This window comes from Triturus cristatus, chromosome 12, assembly GCF_964204655.1.
Source record: "Triturus cristatus chromosome 12, aTriCri1.1, whole genome shotgun sequence".
NCBI lineage: Eukaryota > Metazoa > Chordata > Amphibia > Caudata > Salamandridae > Triturus > Triturus cristatus.
The window spans coordinates 296,929,912-296,950,171 of record NC_140595.1 but is presented as its reverse complement, the minus strand read 5'-3'; the positions used below and the strand labels follow the sequence as shown (position 1 = coordinate 296,950,171).

Sequence of the window (20,260 nt, the reverse complement as noted above, 5' to 3'; positions counted from 1 at the left end):
TTTGTGTCAGCCCGGTGATGCCACAACTTTCCCACACAAAAATGTGTGGAAAAAGTGATTTTTTTTCAGCTAAATTTGAGGTTTGCAGGGGATTCTGGGTAAGAAAACGGGGGATCCATGCAAGCCATAGCTCCAAAGCATCCTCCGGGTGTCGGGTTTTCAAAAATGTATAGGTTTGTTAGGTTTCCCTAGGTGCCGGCAGAGCTAGGGTTAAAAAACTACAGCTAGGCACTTTGCAAAAAAAGGGTAATTTTTCGCTGTGAAAATGTTGTGTGTCCAGCTTGCGTTTTGGGCCGTTTCCTGTCACGGGCACTAGGCCTACCCACAAAAGTGAGATACCATTTTTCTCGGAAGACTTTGGGGAACGCTGGTTGGGTGGAATTTTGTGGATCCACGCAGATTCCAGAACTTTCCACCACAGAAATGTGAGGAGAATGTGATTTTTTTGACAATTTTTCCGGTTTGCAAGGAATTCTGGGTAACCGAACTTGGTGAGAGCCAGTCAAGTCACCCCATTTTTTGATCTCTTATTGCTTTTCCCCCCCCAAAAATTAACTTCTTTTATTTCTCCTCTTTTTGCGCATTTTTCCCTTCCGTGCCCTTGCCGCTGCTTATCCTCCGTGGCCCCACCCCCTCCAGCGCCGTTTTCCCACTTCCCAGCCCTCCACAACACTACTTAATGGGGGCCGTGCTTAGTGGGCATGCCGCTGCGCCTGGACCACTCCCAGCGCCAAGGACCCTGGCCCTCGGACCATCCACAGCAATGACTCCAGCCCCCTCCACACCGAAAGTTCTATCGCCTGCCACTTCGCGTTGCCGAAGAACACTCATGGCCTGTTCACCTACCGCAACTGCACCTTCACCTGCTTCTGCACCCCAGATCCACCAACCGCAAAACCCTCAAGAACCAGACACTACCACCTCGGATGCATCCTACTCAACACCCGCTCCCATAAAAGACACGCTGCGGAGATCTGGGACTTGCTCAACTCCATCTCTCCTGACGTCACCTTCTAAGCCCACCTAAGCCCTGGACACTGCAACCGCCATCCCCGACGGCTACAAAATCATCCACAAGGACTGCGTCAATCGCCATCGTACATAAATACACCCTCCGCCTCACAACCAGCTCAGATGACCACTCATCCAACATGGGACACCTCCTCTTCCAAATCAAGACCAACCCAAACGCCACCCTCCGCAGCACCCTCGTTTACAGACCTCCTGGAGCCCGCCTCCCCTTCAGAGAAGCCATAGCCAACTTCATCGCTCACCACGCTCTCGCCTCAATGGCCTTCATCCTCCTTGGTGACCTCAATTTCCACCTGGATAATCTTGATGACCACAACACCTCGCCACCATCTGAGTCAAACAACTGGTCACAACGCCAACCCACTCAGCAGGACACACGCTCAACCCAGTCTTCTCCGCAAGCAACAACATCTCCGTCAGCCACACCTCCGAGCCACACTGGACCAATCACCATTGCGTCCACTTCTTCACCAAACCCACCGTGTTCCTCGCAGAAGCCGGAACAAGGTTACCGAAGACCAGCTCACCACTGCCCTCAACATAGCCCCACCACAGACATCCACGGACGCCAACAACTCAGCACACAACCTCCATCGCTGGGTATCCGACTGCACCAACACACTGGTTCCCCTCAGGAAACCCTCAGGCAAGAGGCCCTCTAAAAAAGCCAGTTGGTTCTCCCCCGCACTTCAAGACTCCAGGCACTCCTACAGATGGCTCGAGAAAAGATGGAGGAGCATCAAGATCATGGCAGACCACTCAGCGTTCAAAACTGCTGTTACCACACACCACCACCTCATCAGAACAACAAAGAAAGCAGCCATCCAGGAATGCATCAATACCAACACATACAACAGAAAAAGAACTCATTGCCGTGATAAAAGAATTCACCAAATCCAGCACAGAGACAGCAGACATTCCCCCCTCTCAAGACCTCTGCAACAGTCTCTCCACCTCTTCCACCGCAAGATCACGGAGATCTTCAACAGCTTTGCAATCCAAGACCCACCCACCCCACCTGCTACCACCACACCCAATGGTTCCAGACCCCAGCAGACCTTGCCCAACTAGAACACCCTCAGAATCATGAAGCGCATCCACTCTGGAGCCCCCTCAGACCCCTGCCCTCACAACATCTTCAACAGATCTGGCACCTCCATCACATCTGAACTCTGCAGCACCATCAACTGCTCCATCGAGTCTGCCACCTTCCCAGAAGACTGGAAGAACGCAGAGATCAACCCCTTGCTGAAGAAACCCTCTACCTTAAGAACTACAGTCCCAGCTCTCTGCTCACCTTACCAGCCAAAGTCATTGAGAAAGCAATAAACACCCAACTCTCAGAGTTCATTGAAACTAAGCACATCCTTGCCCTCCCCCAACGGGCTTCAGAGGCAACCACAGCACCAAGACCACTCTCCTTGCCGCTACAGACAACATCCGCACCCTCCTCGTTTGTGTAGAGCTTGAAGTTGAGATGTTTGATGGGGGTAAGTGTGTTGTGGATGGTGATGGTATACACTAGATCTTCTCTTTGTGGATTATGTCTGTTCCTCCTCCTTTCTCGTTGGTTTGGTCCTATTGAGTGATTTTATATCTATTAGGGATCTCTGTGACAATGTCTGGGGTAGATGTGGGGTTGAGCCAGGTCTCAGTGAGGAAGACTATGTTTGGTGCAAGAGTGGCGATTAGGTCGTAGAATTTAGTGGAATGCTTGCATACATGTGTTGAGAAGAGCGCATGTGAGTTGGTGCTTTTTTTCAGGTGGTGTCTGTGGTGTGTTTGGGGTGAAGCTGGGCGTTGGGCTGGTGTGGGTGAAGTGGCAGTGGGTGCAGGTAAAAGTTCCCACCGTGGATCCACGGTGGCAGTGTTTGTTAAGGCATCTGGGGTCGAGGGCGTAGAGCTCTGCAATGGTGTATCTTCGGGGGGCAGGAGGGGCAGGGTGTGGTCCAGGCACAGGCAGGCACAGATGGTCTTGTATTTGGCAATCCTTCAGTGCTCCAGCTGCACGGTCGCGCTGCGGCCTGCATTAAGTAGGTCCTGGGGTAGGCGGGGCTTCTGTTGGTAAAAACGGTAAGTGGGAAAATCTGATTGGGAAAACCCCAGCGAGAAAACCTGGGCAGCTGCGGTGTCACTGGATCAGTATGGAACAAGCATGGACTGGAAGCCACAGACAAGTGGCAAGCTAGGTGTCCAAGTGCCTACAATAAATACAGCAACCAGTGCGCCTAAACCATTCAGTACAGCTCCATGGCAACCACTGCACCTAGAACATACATACAGTACAACTCCACTAAAACCAGTGCACCCAACACAATTAAGTACAGCTCCATCACAGCTGGTGCAGTAGTCCATTCAATAATGCTTAGCACAATCAATGCACTTACACCACTCAATACAATCCACCACCATTGCACCTAGACTATCAATACAGTTCCACCTCAACAATGCATCTACACTGAAGCAGGGTCTATTTTATCATAATATCATAAAGTACCCCAGGCCCATTCTGCCCACACCTGAGGCATGAGACCCTGAGAAGGCCTCACCAGCAAGCATGTAGGCCTTTGTTAAATTGACCAGAATTTTGCACCCATTTTTCTGAACACAGCAGGCTCTAAGCCTCTCTGACAAGAGGTCCCAGACAGCTCTTCTCTCAGTGAGGCACCCTGGCCCAGACCCCCGCCCTCTTCGTGTGGTCAACCTTCTCTGTGAGCCCAATGATCGTTCCTCTTTCTCACACCACAAGAACACAGAAGTTCTGACCACAAAGAGAACAACTGATCGTAAGAATAGAGAACTCCTCACCATAGGGAACAGGGAAGTGGGGTGCTGTGGGAAGCAGGGAGTAGTACTATCTATTTTTTTAATATTATATTATCACCATTTTCTCGCTAGCCCTATGTAACATAAGACGTGCACTTAGCGTGAGATACTGACCCTTGGCCTGGCGAAGTTCCACTTTCTTGTAAATGACTACATTATTTCTGATAAATGTACGCCCTGTGGGTATTATTGACGTCAGTACATCTGACCAGTTCTGCATTTAATTTCTGCTTTTAGAGATCTAAGAATGAGACCCACCGGTCACCACTCGGACTACCTCGTTGAAATGACCCCTTGGGTCACTAACGCCTGTGTGGTCTCCTTCAGCCATCTATCCTGCATCTTTTGCTGAAGCTATAACTGCTTATTGTATTTTGAATTTGTTTCTTTTTCTCTTCTCTGCATTTCCATTGATCTAACATTTATGTTTGCATTGCATGAGTTTGTTCTTCATTCCAGAAATGTGTTTTTAAATGCCCAGTCTTTGCTAAGACTTCCAGGTTCATTCCTGAATTCCACTGCAAGTCATATAACAACAATGCCTTCTGATAATGTGACTATCTGTCAAAACAAAGTGATTTTATTCTGTATCCAATCGCCTTTTGTTTGAAGCTGCGCCTTCAAATAAATTGTTTGAACCTTTTGGCTTGGTTTCTGTGACTCACACGTTTGTTTCCTTCATTTTAGTATGGGCATCAAGTTAAGCGGCCCAAAAACCCTCCCCCTAACATTTTGGTGATCCCGACGTGATAGCAGTTCCAGCTGACAGGGGACCACTGTGACCACGGACGAGGATTGACCTTCGTGCCTCTTTCCTGACTGAGCAGAAACAGCACACACGGTAAGTCTCTTGCTGCCTTGTGTGCTGTGTCTGAGGGTGTCGGTTAAGCACTTGTGGTTCATCTGTCCGGGGTTTCAGTTCCCGTCTAACTGGTCTTGCTTTTAGACAAAAACAATCCCGAGTTAAGGAAACGTGTGCGCAGACATTGTCAAAAGGTGATGTTAGGAAATCGTGCGAGTTGTGGGTTTTGTGTATAGATTTAAGTTGTTACTTGTGACTCTCTGAAAGCCAGGGAGGGCCCCTGTTTAATTAGAAGATTAACAGGGAAGGGAAGATTGCGTTTGGCGTCTTACAGTGGTCAACTATGTGCTTTCCTGAGAATACCCCTATCTTGGTTAAATAGGAAGAAGAGAACTGAGTCTTGCATTTTCTAGCAGTCATTTTGGTGCCCCTCTGAAAGTCAGAGGGGGCCCCCATTCAGTACTTATGGGGAAGAGGACGATTTCCTTGCCTGCCCAGCTACCAGGCATAAGGATATCTCTTGAGGAAGATAAGTAAGTGGCTTCCTGCAGGTTGTTTTCTGTTCTGCCCCGGGATGAACAGGAGCAAATATTATTAGATTTTCGCTAGCTTAGAAGCACAGGAACTGAGCATTCTAGCCTGTCCAAGAGGGACAGGACGCCTGTGCAGGAAGGCAAGGAGTTTGCATGGTGCAAATCTCAGCTATTTGCGGGCTCTAGAGCGGTTCCGAGTCCCGGATAAGACGTGCCACTCTACGTCTTGTGACTGGCACGTGAGGATTCATGATAACAGTTATCAGACTTTCTCGGCTTTTGCGAGAGACTGTCAGTATATATTTTATATTTCTAGGACAGTCAATAAGAGTTTGTGAACACAACGCCTTCCAATCTGCTTAGCTACCAGTAAAAGGAAGTGAGGTTTCCTGTTCTCTTTCTGTGTTAAAGTGAAACGTAAAGACGTTTATTTTTTGCTATGTTCTGTACGCATTTAGGCAAGAAGAGAATAGGCAAATATTTCTGTAGTTTTATATAAGTAGATGTGTAGATAAATGCTTCACATGTTGTATAATTGAAGTGTGATTATTTTGTGGTACCATATTTTTTATTATTGTGGGCTTTTTTTTCCGCATACATTGTGGTTATTTTCTTTAAGTATCTGTGCCTGGTGCACCGATTTTTTTTTATTTTTTTTTTTATAGGTCTAGTGAGATCAACAACTAGAATTGTTAATGTTTTATGCCATGTCTAGTGAGATCACCTATAACTGGGATTGTAACTGTTTTATAAATGTAAATGCTGTTGCTTTTTTGTGAATTAATAGTATTATATGGCTACCCCTTGCCCCCCCTGCCCCTGTCTGACCCATCTGGCACAGCACCACTTTTAACTAGCATCAGTCCCCTCCAGGTAACTGACCACGTAATGAACGACAACCCACCCCAAATTGCAGAGATAGTTTTGCACAGATTAAATAACCGACCTGTGTCCATGTATAATAGCATAAGAGATACACTGTTCCCTATAAGCCAAACCTTTACAACACGTGATTATGACTTTTGAGGTCGTTTTCAATAGGCTCCCCTATTTAACTCGTTACACCTTCAATGAAATACATTCAGTTCCTTGACTGTCACACCTCACACTTCTCACCTCACCTTTCTGGCGTGCTTGGACCCTTAGTAATGAATCCTCCCACTTGAATATTGAGTCAAGTGGTAGAAAGAGGGGTAGGAAGGATTTCTCAGTCATTAATTGACCACGTCAAGCAGCCACCTTTTTACATTTCTGGTCACTATTGCACCCTAGACTTGGCCCAGCATCAAATGATAGACCAGCCATTGGTTACCTTTCGTCCCCTCCCACAAAAGAAAAAAAAAATGACATAAGTTGAGGTCAAGGACTGCCATCCCTTACCGCCCAGGGCACAATGATAGAAGCTGTAATACCAGGTAAAATGGAGCTATCTATTCCCTTTGATATTTTTGGATCATAGGCTTAACATAGTACATACAATATTCTATGGCCCACAATGTTAAAAGACTATAAATGCCATCAATATAAGTAATACAGTTTCCTGGCAGAAGGAAAATACTTTGTTTCAAATGCAGATGAATATCTCTCTATTTAGATGACCAATTATAATTCAAAAAAGATTTTTTCATTATAGACATGATGAATATCTATAGGCTTCCATACTTCAATGCACAAAATGCAAAGGCCTACCTGGTCAGCTAGATGCTAGATTCACAATGAAGATTACACCAAATACTGCAGTACTAAGGAACTCAGTACAAAATAATTTACTCCTACCTGTGTCCAATTCAACAACAGCCCATGCAGTAACAAAGGTGCCATCCCTCCAGGCACAAGAAATAGCCTGAATGCAAGCACCAATCCAGGAAGTACAGCTACAGAGCGCACACAGTTGGAGTTAGCTAATTCAAAAGATTTTGAAATTGTGTCTCGTGGCCAAGGAAGTTAGTGACACTAGTCTTAGAGCAACGTAAATGTCGGAGCAGATGGTGAACATTAGAAAGAAGAATGGAATTAGCAAAATAAGACTGTTCTCTCCCGATTTCTTGTGCACAGAACTAGGGAGAGAAGAGGGGAGATAAAATTATCGAATGGAATGCACGCTAGCTACACCCATGGCATGACTTCATGGTCACACGTTCAAATGCTGCTAGGTCTCCTCAGCCTTTCATCTTTCTAAGGTGGATAAAATGAGTACTATTGAGTTAGGGGAACAATAAAGATTTGCTTTTTAGCGCCACAATACCATTCTGAGTGAACGTGCGCTTTACAAAAACACCATAATAAATAAGCTATATTTTACATTACGTACAATTAAGCACAACACGTGTCTGGACGTTACGTGGTGTTGAAGGGTTAATGGCTTTTCTTTTGAGCTGCCGTTATGTTAACGCTCTTGGCTAAGCCACAGATTCTGGGCATTGAGCCAGGGAAGTAAGGTTTCCTTTGGTGAAAGGGAACAGGAAGTTTGACAATAAATATATATTTTTTAAATAAGTGCATCCCCTCTGCTTGCGATTGGTAAGCTAGGTGTACATGGATCTATATAAATGTACGCATGTCCATCAGTGACACTTTTTGCAGACTGGGACCACGAAAAAGTGGCAAAATACGACAGGACAGAAACATGTCCGACGAAAGAGATGGGGACATCTCTTAAATTAATTAACCGTTGTTCTGAATAGTGACACATTAAAGGCCATCCTAACATAGATTACCTCAAATAGCAACAACACAGACTTCCTCCACACATGCCCCAGTGCTAGGAAATACAAAAGAATAAATAATACGTGCAGATATAAAGTAGATTTCAATGTTAAAAGGACAGTATGCATTGAGTAAGCAATGCTCAGTATTGCAACATTGTCAGAATAATATGTGTAGATTTAAAAAGGCCTTTTAAAAGTAGAGTTGCAGACTTTATAGGTGGTTGCATATATTTTGCAGTTAGACCACTATGATTGTTTATCCCCCTTAAAAGTTTCCATCTCCTGGGAACTATTAGAGTACAATGTTTTGGTTCTTCTTTCGCTTTTGGAGTTAATTGATGTTTCGAGGTTTTGCAACATTATTATTTTTGAGTTCTTCCCTGCATCCCTAAGAAGTGTACTAGATTTCCTGTTTTCGGGATGTTTGCATAGATAAGCTCAATATTATTGTTTTCACCACCTCTTGTCTGGTTAGAAATAAAATATAAATAAGAATAAAATACAAGAGAGGAGTACAATTAGATCCCTTAGATTTCATCTATAGGTAGACTGCAACAGGAAAGGTTTGTCATGCCACAGGCCTTAATACATTTTCCCACACCTTTGGATCACAGCTGGACCATCTGTCCATTATGATATTAAAGCAGCAACAACTTTCAGCAATGCCTGAACAGACTGCTTAAAAATAAAATAGGCAAAATAAGCGCCCCAATTGAGGGACATAAATAAATAAGAAAAAGCAAAAATAGTTTATTGCCCTGTTTTCACTCACAAATATTCCAAGTTCTGATCACCACTTAACACCTCATCAGCTTGTCAGTGAACAATTGATGAATGTATCAGTACTAGCAACTAGACCTAAAAGTGAAAGTTCTTCTGAAATTATGAAAAATTAAATGTATTTGTACGAGTTAACACGCACTGCGAAGTTTCTTTCTACTCAGGTATCCAAGGGAAAGGAGAAGGGCCTCATCAATCCTGAGCCCTCACACACCAGACATTTTAAAGTAATAGACTATTCGCCAACAACTGTCCCCATTGCCAAGAGGAAAGGATTAACAGAACAGACTTCAGGGTCGAGCCTGCACCCCCTCATCACTGAACAACGAACTAGAGGTTAACTTGTTCCCATTGACTGTCCAAGAGGAAGAAGACGGTGACAGCTTGGTCGTTTATGGATTCGACGTAGCCGCAACACCCGCCGCACAGAAGTGTCTTATGATAAGTTATGTATTTATATTGTAATATTTTGCAGTATTGTCAGAGTGGCACTAGGAAGATTTAATTAGTTCACTGTTGTATCTCATTTTGTTAATAGAAAGGCTTGTATTGCTCAAACTATTGAAGTTGCCAATACCACTGTGTACCCCAAGTCACCTCCAATATACCTGCTAGCACTGAAAATGGCCCCTGTAGGAATGCAGAAAGGTTCAACATCGTCTGCCAGTACCGTCAGCACCCCAAATACTTAGGCGCACCCTGTGTCCTCATCTACTTCCCCTGTTGGAAGTAATAATGTATTAATGCAATAATGTGAATAGTGACCAAGCAGTTAAACAGCATACTGCACATGACTCCCTTCACAGCAACATCTGGTAAAGTCAGATGACAACAATAGGTAGACAGAAGACTAAGGAGTACTGTTATATGACTCATACACTCCCCATGCAGTAGGCACAGATAGACTGATTTTCCTAGGAACGTACTACCACCCACTGTAGAATATCTCCTACACCTGTTCCTCTACAGAATACCGGGACGAGTTCAGATTATTGAGGCCACCTTCTCTGAAGTGTTTGTAAATAGAACAGTAAGGGACCACACCCCAAAGATGCATGAGGTTATCACTGACAATTCCAGAATAGAAGGGAAGGCAACAAGGATATTTTAGATAAGTGTTCCTTATATGGACCTTAGTGTAGCTTTTTGTAGGAACAATGGGTTTATGATAACAGGATCTCTATCAGACTGTAATGCCTCGTTGCCCCACACCGTACATTGCCCATGCCAGAATAGAACTGCTTTATTGTTATTTGCACAAATGTACGTCCATGGCAAATGGAGTGCCCCAGGTTACTTGCGGTATAGAGCAGCGTCCTTAGGGCAACATAGGGTAGACTAGGATTATGAAGAGGAGATAGACTGCAAGTATACATGGGGTGGGGAGAAAATGTCCAAAATTATAAAATGATTTCAAATTAAAGACACCTCTTCTCTGTTTTCTAGGATGGCACAGTACCTGTGGGTCGAGCCACAAATTGAAACAGCACTATTTTTAATTCGAACATTAAATATGGCACCTCCAGCTTAATGGACTTTTACTGTGCCTGCAGAGAATGTCTCTATCTCCAACAGCCCTCACGAAGGAGCAGCCTGTGCTCACTAGAACATTGCACAAAGTCTCCATGATGGTTCCAGCAGCAAATATCTCCCACATCGATGCCCATCTCTGGCACTGTTATCTTGCTCAACCGACATTGGCAGTATGCTGAGTGGACAGCTTTCAAAGACCTACCAGAGGAGGTTTGCCTATTGAACTGGGTCCAGCTCTCTTTTTTTCCAACACTATCATTGAGATGTTCCAGATCAAGGCGAAAGCACTCTGGCTTCGAAATATCAAGAGGAGGGTATGCCTTTGGATAAGGAGTTGTGCTGCACATTGCTAACAATGAAGAAAATGGCTCCGTCACCAAAGCCATCAACGGCTTGAACAAGATAGAAAAGAAATGAATTGCTGGAGGAGGTGCCATAGCAGACAGCCACTGATTGGTTGAACTTTGACTGTATACCTTTGTGGTTGTTCTAAAAAGTTTTTTGCTGTTGCTCTTTTTGTTGCGTCCCGCAGATAAGTGTCATTGTGTGAAAAGATTCAGTACTAAAGTAGTAGGGATGAACAATGCAAAGATAGGGATATATACGGGAAGTCCATACGTAGGGTCAGAGGACCAGGGAATAGGGATCAATTAGCACTATTAGAGTTAGTTGACCTCACAATGACGGGCTCACACTTGTAGCAGACCCCTCCCGACATCAACTGCTAAGTACATACCGCTTCCCCCTGGTAGACACCTTGTAGGAGAGGATCCTAGTATAGATCATTATGAACAACTAGCTGACAGGCCTGAAGGAGAGTATAAAGAGTTAAGGAAGACACAGGAGAATGAATGTCCCAAATGTGTCAATGTTCCAATGTGAATGACACCCCTAGGATACACCTACTAGGAGGAGGGCCTGAAACGTATGCTATAAGAATTGTGTTCAAGAATGAACAAGAGGAGGGACTGAAGCAGGGTCTATTTTATCATAAAGTACCCCAGTAGGCCTTTGTTAAATTGACCAGAATTCTGCACCCATTTTTCTGAACACAGCAGGCTCTAAGCCTCTCTGAGAGGTCCCAGACAGCTCTTCTCTCAGCGAGGCACCCTGGTCCACGCCCCCGCTCTCTTTGTGTGGTCAACTTTCTCTGTGAGCCCAATGATCGTTCCTCTTTCTCACACCTTTCTCACACCACAAGAACACAGAAGTTCTGACCACAAAGAGAACAACTGATCGTGAGAATAGGTAACTCCTCACCGTAGGGAACAGGGAAGTAGGTTGCTGTGGCAAGCAGGGAGTTGTTCTATTGATTTTTTTTAAATATTATATTATCACCATTTTCTCGCTAGCCCTATGTAACATAAGACGTGCACTTAGCGTGAGATACTGACCCTTGGCATGGCGAAGTTCTGCTTTCTTGTAAATGACTACATTATTTCTGATAAATGTATGCCCTGTGGGTATTATTCACATCAGTACAACTGACCAGTTCTGCATTTAATTTCTGCTTTCAGAGATATAAGAATGAGACCCACCGGTCACTCCTCGGACTACCTCGCTGAAATGACCCCTTGGGTCACTAACGCCTGTGTGGTCTCCTTCAGCCATCTATCTAGCATCTTTGGCTGAAGCTATAACTGCTTATTGTATTTTGAATTTGTCTCTTTCTCTCTTCTCTGCATTTCCATTGATCTAACATATATGTTTGCATTGCATGATTTTGTTCTTCATTCCAGAAATGTGTTTTTAAATGCCCAGTCTTTGCTAAGACTTCCAGGTTCATTCCTGAATTCCATCGCAAGTCATAGAAAAACAATGCCTTCTGATAATGTGACTATCTGTGAAAACAAAGTGATTTTATTCTGTAGCCAATCACCTTTTGTTTGAAGCTGCGCCTTCAAATAAATTGTTTGAACCTTTTGGCTTGGTTTCTGTGACTCACACGTTAGTTTCCTTCATTTTAGTATGGGCATCCCTGGGCACCCCGGCTCAAGTTAAGCGGCCCAAAAACCCTCCCACCTAACACACCTTGCCATGCATTTTTACCACAAACTGCAAACATTGACTATTCAATAGTGCTCCAACACAAGTTCACCCACGCTGTTCAATGAAACTCCAACACAACAAATGCATTTAAACCATTCAATACAGTTGTCAGATAGCCAGCAATGCTGCATCACTCTACAGATCCACTTAAGCTAGCACACCAAAATAATTCAATACAGCTCTTCCACATCCAGGGATCCTACACCATTCTCTACAGATTTCACAAATCAACACCCCTATGCAATTTACTACACCCCCCTTCTACAGACTAACGTCCTCTGACATTACTTTCAGCTCTCCCGGAGTGGATACTCCTACACTATTCTTCAAAGTTCTCATATAGGCGACCCTCCTACACCGTGCCTTTCAGTTCTGTCACTCGACTCACTTATGTGCCCTCCTCTTCTGCTGGTTACACAAGCTCTGCTACACCATTTTCAACAGTTTTCTAGAGATACTCACATGCATAGCTGGAAGACTCATCAATGTTTTGGGAGCCAGTGATGTGGTGCCAGTATGCGCTGCGTGGCAACATTGTGGTGGGCGTGCAGGGGTATGAATAGTGCTCGCTGTCCTTGGTCAGCAGCTGTGGAAGAAGCAAGCAGTTCTATAAGTATTAAGGCCCATTTTCCATCAAGAGGCATTACAGGTTATGCCCCACTTTGGTGTTTTTCATTGAAGTTGTCTAATAGTGATCAGAAAAATGGCACATTATAAAAGACTTATCTGTCAAGTTAATATCACTTAGGTACAAAAACATCCAAAAGGATCACTCAGTTTATTTCAGTTTTGATTTCTCCTGTTTATGTGGATAGGTTTGGGAGCACACGAGGGCAAGAAGGAGAATGGAGAACATAAACCGACTGTACGACAACGTTCATGCGGCTCTCGGTCTTTAATTATGTATCATTAATGACTGGAGCATACAAGAAGGGCCCATGGTATTATTCAGCATACCTTTTTGATTTCCACGGCATGGATAAAAGAACTGCATATCATGCTTGTCAAATCATCTTCATTTACTAGGCTCTTAACAGGTTCTGTTTGTGTATTTATTTGCAAGGCCCTTACAAGCCTTATTAGCATGCATTGGAATGGGTGAACCTATATGGTATACCTCTTTAGAAGGACTGCAAGCTTTCTTTAAAACCCTGAACAGCTTAGAGGAATGGGTAAAGAGCTGCGGCATTATCTTGGGATCTCCACAATGCACAAAGCCCTTGCACTGTGGGTCGGGTGTGCAATACATGGGACAGACGGACCTATGTATTGTTTATTTGTGGATTTTTCCACATCTTCAACACCATAAACAGGAGAATTTTGTGGAAGAATATGATCTATGGAGGTGCCCCACGATGGCGGATACTTCTTCAGTAAAATGTACAAAGACACCTGTTCCGGACAATCAGCAGGGTTGTCTGAGATGTCCATCAAAGATGTGTTGTCGGCATATAGCCCCAATGCTCTATGTAGTCTGAAGGTCAGCCAATAATTTCTTCTGATGTAGAACTGTTAGGCAACGCTGGGCATATGGCAGCTAGAGATAATTAAATCCTACAGATACTACAGTGTGGAATTCAACAGTAAAGTAAGCTGACTTCCAATCTTTAACACAGAGGTCAGTTGGAGTTCTGTGTCGATGCTTCGCTAGACTGAGCCGTGAACATGGGGTTAGGGGTATTCAATCCTAGGTTAAAAGAAAAGCCTAACCTGCCAAAGATTTGCCGACCTTTACCTATGTGGTGGAAATTTGGTTTATCGTTTATAAGGTCAATCTTGATGCAGTTGAAGCATCAGTCTGGTAGAGAGGGACGTATTTTAGGATCTCAGTACAATTCGAGACAATAAGAGTGGGACTACAACTTATATCAACTTGAAACAGTGTCCTGCCGGGTATTTAATTTGGCAGTACTATGTGGCATACGCGGCCCCCAATATCCTACTTTTCATGATAAAGATGGAACAAATCACTTCTAATGTCTAAAAGAAAACCAAAAAGATTCAGGAGATGACTTTTATTTTAGAATGGTGGGGCTGAAAGCTGTGTCTGGCAAAATCACGAAGAACGAACCAATTTAAAATTATAGTACGCACTCACATTCGGAGATATTTTAGTTATGCAGACCAGTGTGGTGGCGCTGAGTGATGCTGTGGTGGCACGGCGTGATGCTGTGGTGGCACGGCGTGATGCTGTGGTGGCGCTGAGATGCTGTGGTGGCGCTGAGTGATGCTGTGGGGGCATGGCGTGATGCTGTGGGGGCGCGGTGTGATGCTGTGGCGGTGCTGAGTGATGCTGTGGTGGTGTGGCGTGATGCTGTGGTGGCACGGCATGATGCTGTGGGGGCATGGCGTGATGCTGTGGGGGCATGGCGTGATGCTGTGGGGGCGTGGTGTGATGCTGTGGTGGTGTGGCCTGATGCTGTGGTGGTGCTGAGAGGCTGTGGGGTGCTGAGTGATGCTGTGGGGGTGTGGCGTGATGCTGTAGTGGTGCTGAGTGATGCTGTGGGGGTGCGGCGTGATGCTGTGGTGGTGCTGAGTGATGCTGTGGGGGTGCGGCGTGATGCTGTGGTGGTGCGGCATGATGCTGTGGTGGTGCTGAGTGATGCTGTGGTGGCACTGAGTGATGCTGTGGTGGTGCTGAGATGCTGTGGTGGGGCTGAGTGATGCTGTGGTGGTGCTGAGTGATGCTGTGGGGGTGCGGCGTGATGCTGTGGTGGTGCTGAGAGGCTGTGGGGTGCTGAGTGATGCTGTGGGGGTGTGGCGTGATGCTGTAGTGGCGTGGCGTGATGCTGTGGTGGCGGGGCTTGATGCTGTGGTGGTGTGGCGTGATGCTGTGGTGGTGCGGTGTGATGCTGTGGTGGTGCGGCATGATGCTGTGGTGGGGGTGTGATGCTGTGGGGTTGCTGAGTGATGCTGTGGGGTTGCTGAGTGATGCTGTGGGGGTGCTGAGTGATGCTGTGGGGGTGCTGAGTGATGCTGTGGGGGTGCTGAGTGATGCTGTGGTGACGGTGAGTGATGCTGTGGTGGGACGGCGTGATGCTGTAGTGGTGCGGCATGATGCTGTGGTGGTGCTGAGTGATGCTGTTGTGGCGCTGAGTGATGCTGTGGTGGTGCGATGTGATGCTGTGGTGGTGCGGCGTGATGCTGTGGTGGTGCTGAGTGATGCTGTGGTGGCACTGAGTGATGCTGTGGTGGTGCTGAGATGCTGTGGTGGTGCGGTGTGATGCTGTGGTCGCGTGGCGTGATGCTGTAGTGGCGTGGCGTGATGCTGTGGTGGTGCTGTGTGATGCTGTGGTGGCGCTGTGTGATGCTGTGGTGGCACTGTGTGATGCTGTGGTGGCACGGCATGATGCTGTGGTGGCACGGCATGATGCTGTGGGGGCATGGCGTGATGATGTGGGGGCGCTGAGTGATGCTGTGGTGGTGCTGAGTGATGCTGTGGTGGCACGGCGTGATGCTGTGGTAATGTGGCGTGATGCTGTGGTGGTGCGGTGTGATGCTGTGGTGGCACTGTGTGATGCTGTGGTGGCACGGCATGATGCTGTGGGGGCATGGCGTGATGATGTGGGGGCGCTGAGTGATGCTGTGGTGGTGCTGAGTGATGCTGTGGTGGCACGGCGTGATGCTGTGGTAATGTGGCGTGATGCTGTGGTGGTGCGGTGTGATGCTGTGGTGGTGCAGTGTGATGCTGTGGTGGTGCGGCGTGATGCTGTGGTGGCGCGGCGTGATGCTGTGGTGGTGCGGTGTGATGCTGTGGGGGCATGGCGTGATGCTGTGGTGGTGTGGCATGATGCTGTGGGGGCGCGGTGTGATGCTGTGGCGTGATGCTGTGGTTGCGTGGCATGATGCTGTGGTGCGCTGAGATGCTGTGGTGGTGTGGCGTGATGCTGTGGGGGCGTGGCGTGATGCTGTGGTGGTGTGGCATGATGCTGTGGTGGTGTGGCATGATGCTGTGGTGGTGCGGCGTGATGCTGTGGTGGCGCTGAGATGCTGTGGTGGCACGGCGTGATGCTGTGGGGGCATGGTGTGATGCTGTGGGGGCATGGCGTGATGCTGTGGGGGCGCGGTGTGATGCTGTGGCGTGATGCTGTGGTTGCGTGGCATGATGCTGTGGTGCGCTGAGATGCTGTGGTGGTGCGGCATGATGCTGTGGTGGTGCGGTGTGATGCTGTGGGGGTGCTGAGATGCTGTTGTGGCGCTGAGTGATGCTGTGATGGTGCTGAGTGATGCTGTGGGGGCATGGCGTGATGCTGTGGGGGCGCGGTGTGATGCTGTGGTGGTGCGGCGTGATGCTGTGGTGGTGTGGCGTGATGCTGTGGTTGCGTGGCATGATGCTGTGGTGCGCGGAGATGCTGTGGTGGCATGGCGTGATGCTGTGGTGGCGCGGCGTGATGCTGTGGTAGTGCGGCGTGATCCTGTGGTGGCGGGGCTTGATGCTGTGGTGGTGTGGCGTGATGCTGTGGTGGCGGTGTGATGCTGTGGCGGTGCTGAGTGATGCTGTGGTGGTGTGGCGTGATGGTGTGGTGGCACGGCATGATGCTGTGGGGGCATGGCGTGATGCTGTGGGGGCATGGCGTGATGCTGTGGGGGCGCGGTGTGATGCTGTGGTGGTGCGGCGTGATGCTGTGGTGGTGTGGCGTGATGCTGTGGTTGCGTGGCATGATGCTGTGGTGCGGTGAGATGCTGTGGTGGTGCGGCATGATGCTGTGGTGGTGCGGTGTGATGCTGTGGGGGCATGGTGTGATGCTGTGGTGGCGTGGCATGATGCTGTGGTGGCGCGACGTGATGCTGTGGTGGTGCGGCGTGATGCTGTGGTGGCGTGGCGTGATGCTGTGGTGGCACGGCGTGATGCTGTGGTGGCACGGCGTGATGCTGTGGTTGCATGGCGTGATGCTGTGGTGGCACGGCATGATGCTGTGGTGGCGCGGCATGATGCTGTGGGGTTTCTGAGTGATGCTGTGGGGTGCTGAGATGCTGTTGTGGTGGGGCGTGATGCTGTGGTGGAGCGGCGTGATGCTGTGGTGGTGCAGCGTGATGCTGTGGTGATGCTGTAGTGGTGTGGCGTGATGCTGTGGTGGCACGGCATGATGCTGTGGTGGCACGGCATGATGCTGTGGGGGCATGGCGTGATGCTGTGGGGGCGCGGTGTGATGCTGTGGTGGTGCGGTGTGATGCTGTGGTGTGATGCTGTGGTTGCGTGGCATGATGCTGTGGTGCGCTGAGATGCTGTGGTGGTGCGGCATGATGCTGTGGTGGTGCGTTGTGATGCTGTGGGGGCATGGCGTGATGCTGTGGTGGCGGGGCTTGATGCTGTGGTGGTGTGGCGTGATGCTGTGGTGGTGCGGTGTGATGCTGTGGTGGTGCGGCATGATGCTGTGGTGGGGGTGTGATGCTGTGGGGTTGCTGAGTGATGCTGTGGGGTTGCTGAGTGATGCTGTGGGGGTGCTGAGTGATGCTGTGGGGGTGCTGAGTGATGCTGTGGTGACGGTGAGTGATGCTGTGGTGGTGCGATGTGATGCTGTGGTGGTGCGGCGTGATGCTGTGGTGGTGCTGAGTGATGCTGTGGTGGCACTGAGTGATGCTGTGGTGGTGCTGAGATGCTGTGGTGGTGCGGTGTGATGCTGTGGTTGCGTGGCGTGATGCTGTAGTGGCGTGGCGTGATGCTGCTGTGTGATGCTGTGGTGGCACTGTGTGATGCTGTGGTGGCATAGCGTGATGATGTGGGGGCGCTGAGTGATGCTGTGGTGGTGCTGAGTGATGCTGTGGTGGCACGGCATGATGCTGTGGGGGCATGGCGTGATGATGTGGGGGCGCTGAGTGATGCTGTGGTGGTGCTGAGGGATGCTGTGGTGGCACGGCGTTTGATGCTGTGGTGGTGCGGTGTGATGCTGTGGTGGTGTGGTGTGATGCTGTGGTGGTGCGGCGTGATGCTGTGGTGGTGTGGCATGATGCTGTGGTGGCGTGGCGTGATGCTGTGGTGGCGCGGCGTGATGCTGTGGTAGTGCGGCGTGATGCTGTGGTAGTGCGGCGTGATCCTGTGGTGGCGGGGCTTGATGCTGTGGTGGTGTGGCATGATGCTGTGGTGGCGGTGTGATGCTGTGGCGGTGCTGAGTGATGCTGTGGTGGTGTGGCGTGATGCTGTGGTGGCACGGCATGATGCTGTGGGGGCATGGCGTGATGCTGTGGGGGCATGGCGTGATGCTGTGGGGGCGTGGTGTGATGCTGTGGTGGTGTGGCCTGATGCTGTGGTGGTGCTGAGAGGCTGTGGGGTGCTGAGTGATGCTGTGGGGGTGTGGCGTGATGCTGTAGTGGTGCTGAGTGATGCTGTGGGGGTGCGGCGTGATGCTGTGGTGGTGCTGAGTGATGCTGTGGGGGTGCGGTGTGATGCTGTGGTGGTGCGGCATGATGCTGTGGTGGTGCTGAGTGATGCTGTGGTGGCACTGAGTGATGCTGTGGTGGTGCTGAGATGCTGTGGTGGGGCTGAGTGATGCTGTGGTGGTGCTGAGTGATGCTGTGGGGGTGCGGCGTGATGCTGTGGTGGTGCTGAGAGGCTGTGGGGTGCTGAGTGATGCTGTGGGGGTGTGGCGTGATGCTGTAGTGGCGTGGCGTGATGCTGTGGTGGCGGGGCTTGATGCTGTGGTGGTGTGGCGTGATGCTGTGGTGGTGCGGTGTGATGCTGTGGTGGTGCGGCATGATGCTGTGGTGGGGGTGTGATGCTGTGGGGTTGCTGAGTGATGCTGTGGGGTTGCTGAGTGATGCTGTGGGGGTGCTGAGTGATGCTGTGGGGGTGCTGAGTGATGCTGTGGGGGTGCTGAGTGATGCTGTGGTGACGGTGAGTGATGCTGTGGTGGGACGGCGTGATGCTGTAGTGGTGCGGCATGATGCTGTGGTGGTGCTGAGTGATGCTGTTGTGGCGCTGAGTGATGCTGTGGTGGTGCGATGTGATGCTGTGGTGGTGCGGCGTGATGCTGTGGTGGTGCTGAGTGATGCTGTGGTGGCACTGAGTGATGCTGTGGTGGTGCTGAGATGCTGTGGTGGTGCGGTGTGATGCTGTGGTCGCGTGGCGTGATGCTGTAGTGGCGTGGCGTGATGCTGTGGTGGTGCTGTGTGATGCTGTGGTGGCGCTGTGTGATGCTGTGGTGGCACTGTGTGATGCTGTGGTGGCACGGCATGATGCTGTGGTGGCACGGCATGATGCTGTGGGGGCATGGCGTGATGATGTGGGGGCGCTGAGTGATGCTGTGGTGGTGCTGAGTGATGCTGTGGTGGCACGGCGTGATGCTGTGGTAATGTGGCGTGATGCTGTGGTGGTGCGGTGTGATGCTGTGGTGGCACTGTGTGATGCTGTGGTGGCACGGCATGATGCTGTGGGGGCATGGCGTGATGATGTGGGGGCGCTGAGTGATGCTGTGGTGGTGCTGAGTGATGCTGTGGTGGCACGGCGTGATGCTGTGGTAATGTGGCGTGATGCTGTGGTGGTGCGGTGTGATGCTGTGGTGGTGCAGTGTGATGCTGTGGTGGTGCGGCGTGATGCTGTGGTGGTGCGGCGTGATGCTGTGGTGGTGCGGTGTGATGCTGTGGGGGCATGGCGTGATGCTGTGGTGGTGTGGCATGATGCTGTGGGGGCGCGGTGTGATGCTGTGGCGTGATGCTGTGGGTGCGTGGCATGATGCTGTGGGGTGCTGAGATGCTGTTGTGGTGGGGCGTGATGCTGTGGTGGAGCGGCGTGATGCTGTGGTGGTGCGGCGTGATGCTGTGGTGGCGCTGAGATGCTGTGGGGTGTGGCGTGATGCTGTGGTGGTGTGGCGTGATGCTGTGGTGGTGTGGCGTGATGCTGTGGTGGCGCGGCATGATGCTGTGGTGGCGGTGTGATGCTGTGGGGTTGCTGAGTGATGCTGTGGGGTGCTGAGATGCTGTTGTGGTGGGGCGTGATGCTGTGGTGGAGCGGCGTGATGCTGTGGTGGTGCGGCGTGATGCTGTGGTGGCGCTGAGATGCT

The 20,260-nt window shown here is 49.3% G+C and overlaps 1 protein-coding gene across 2 annotated transcripts in view; it reads right to left on the bottom strand.

Moving 5' to 3' along the window:
- The window catches only part of DOK4 (docking protein 4), a 319,485-nt gene that overhangs the window by 23,157 nt on the left and 276,068 nt on the right, over positions 1-20,260 (bottom strand). For both annotated transcript variants that reach the window (XR_014972334.1, XM_085639375.1), the window contains exon 7: positions 12,726-12,849. Coding sequence is in view for 1 of the 2 variants with exons in the window: in XM_085639375.1 (XP_085495501.1) it covers positions 12,726-12,849 (124 nt within the window). In the remaining variant the exon portion in view is untranslated. The remainder of the gene's footprint in view (positions 1-12,725; positions 12,850-20,260) is intronic.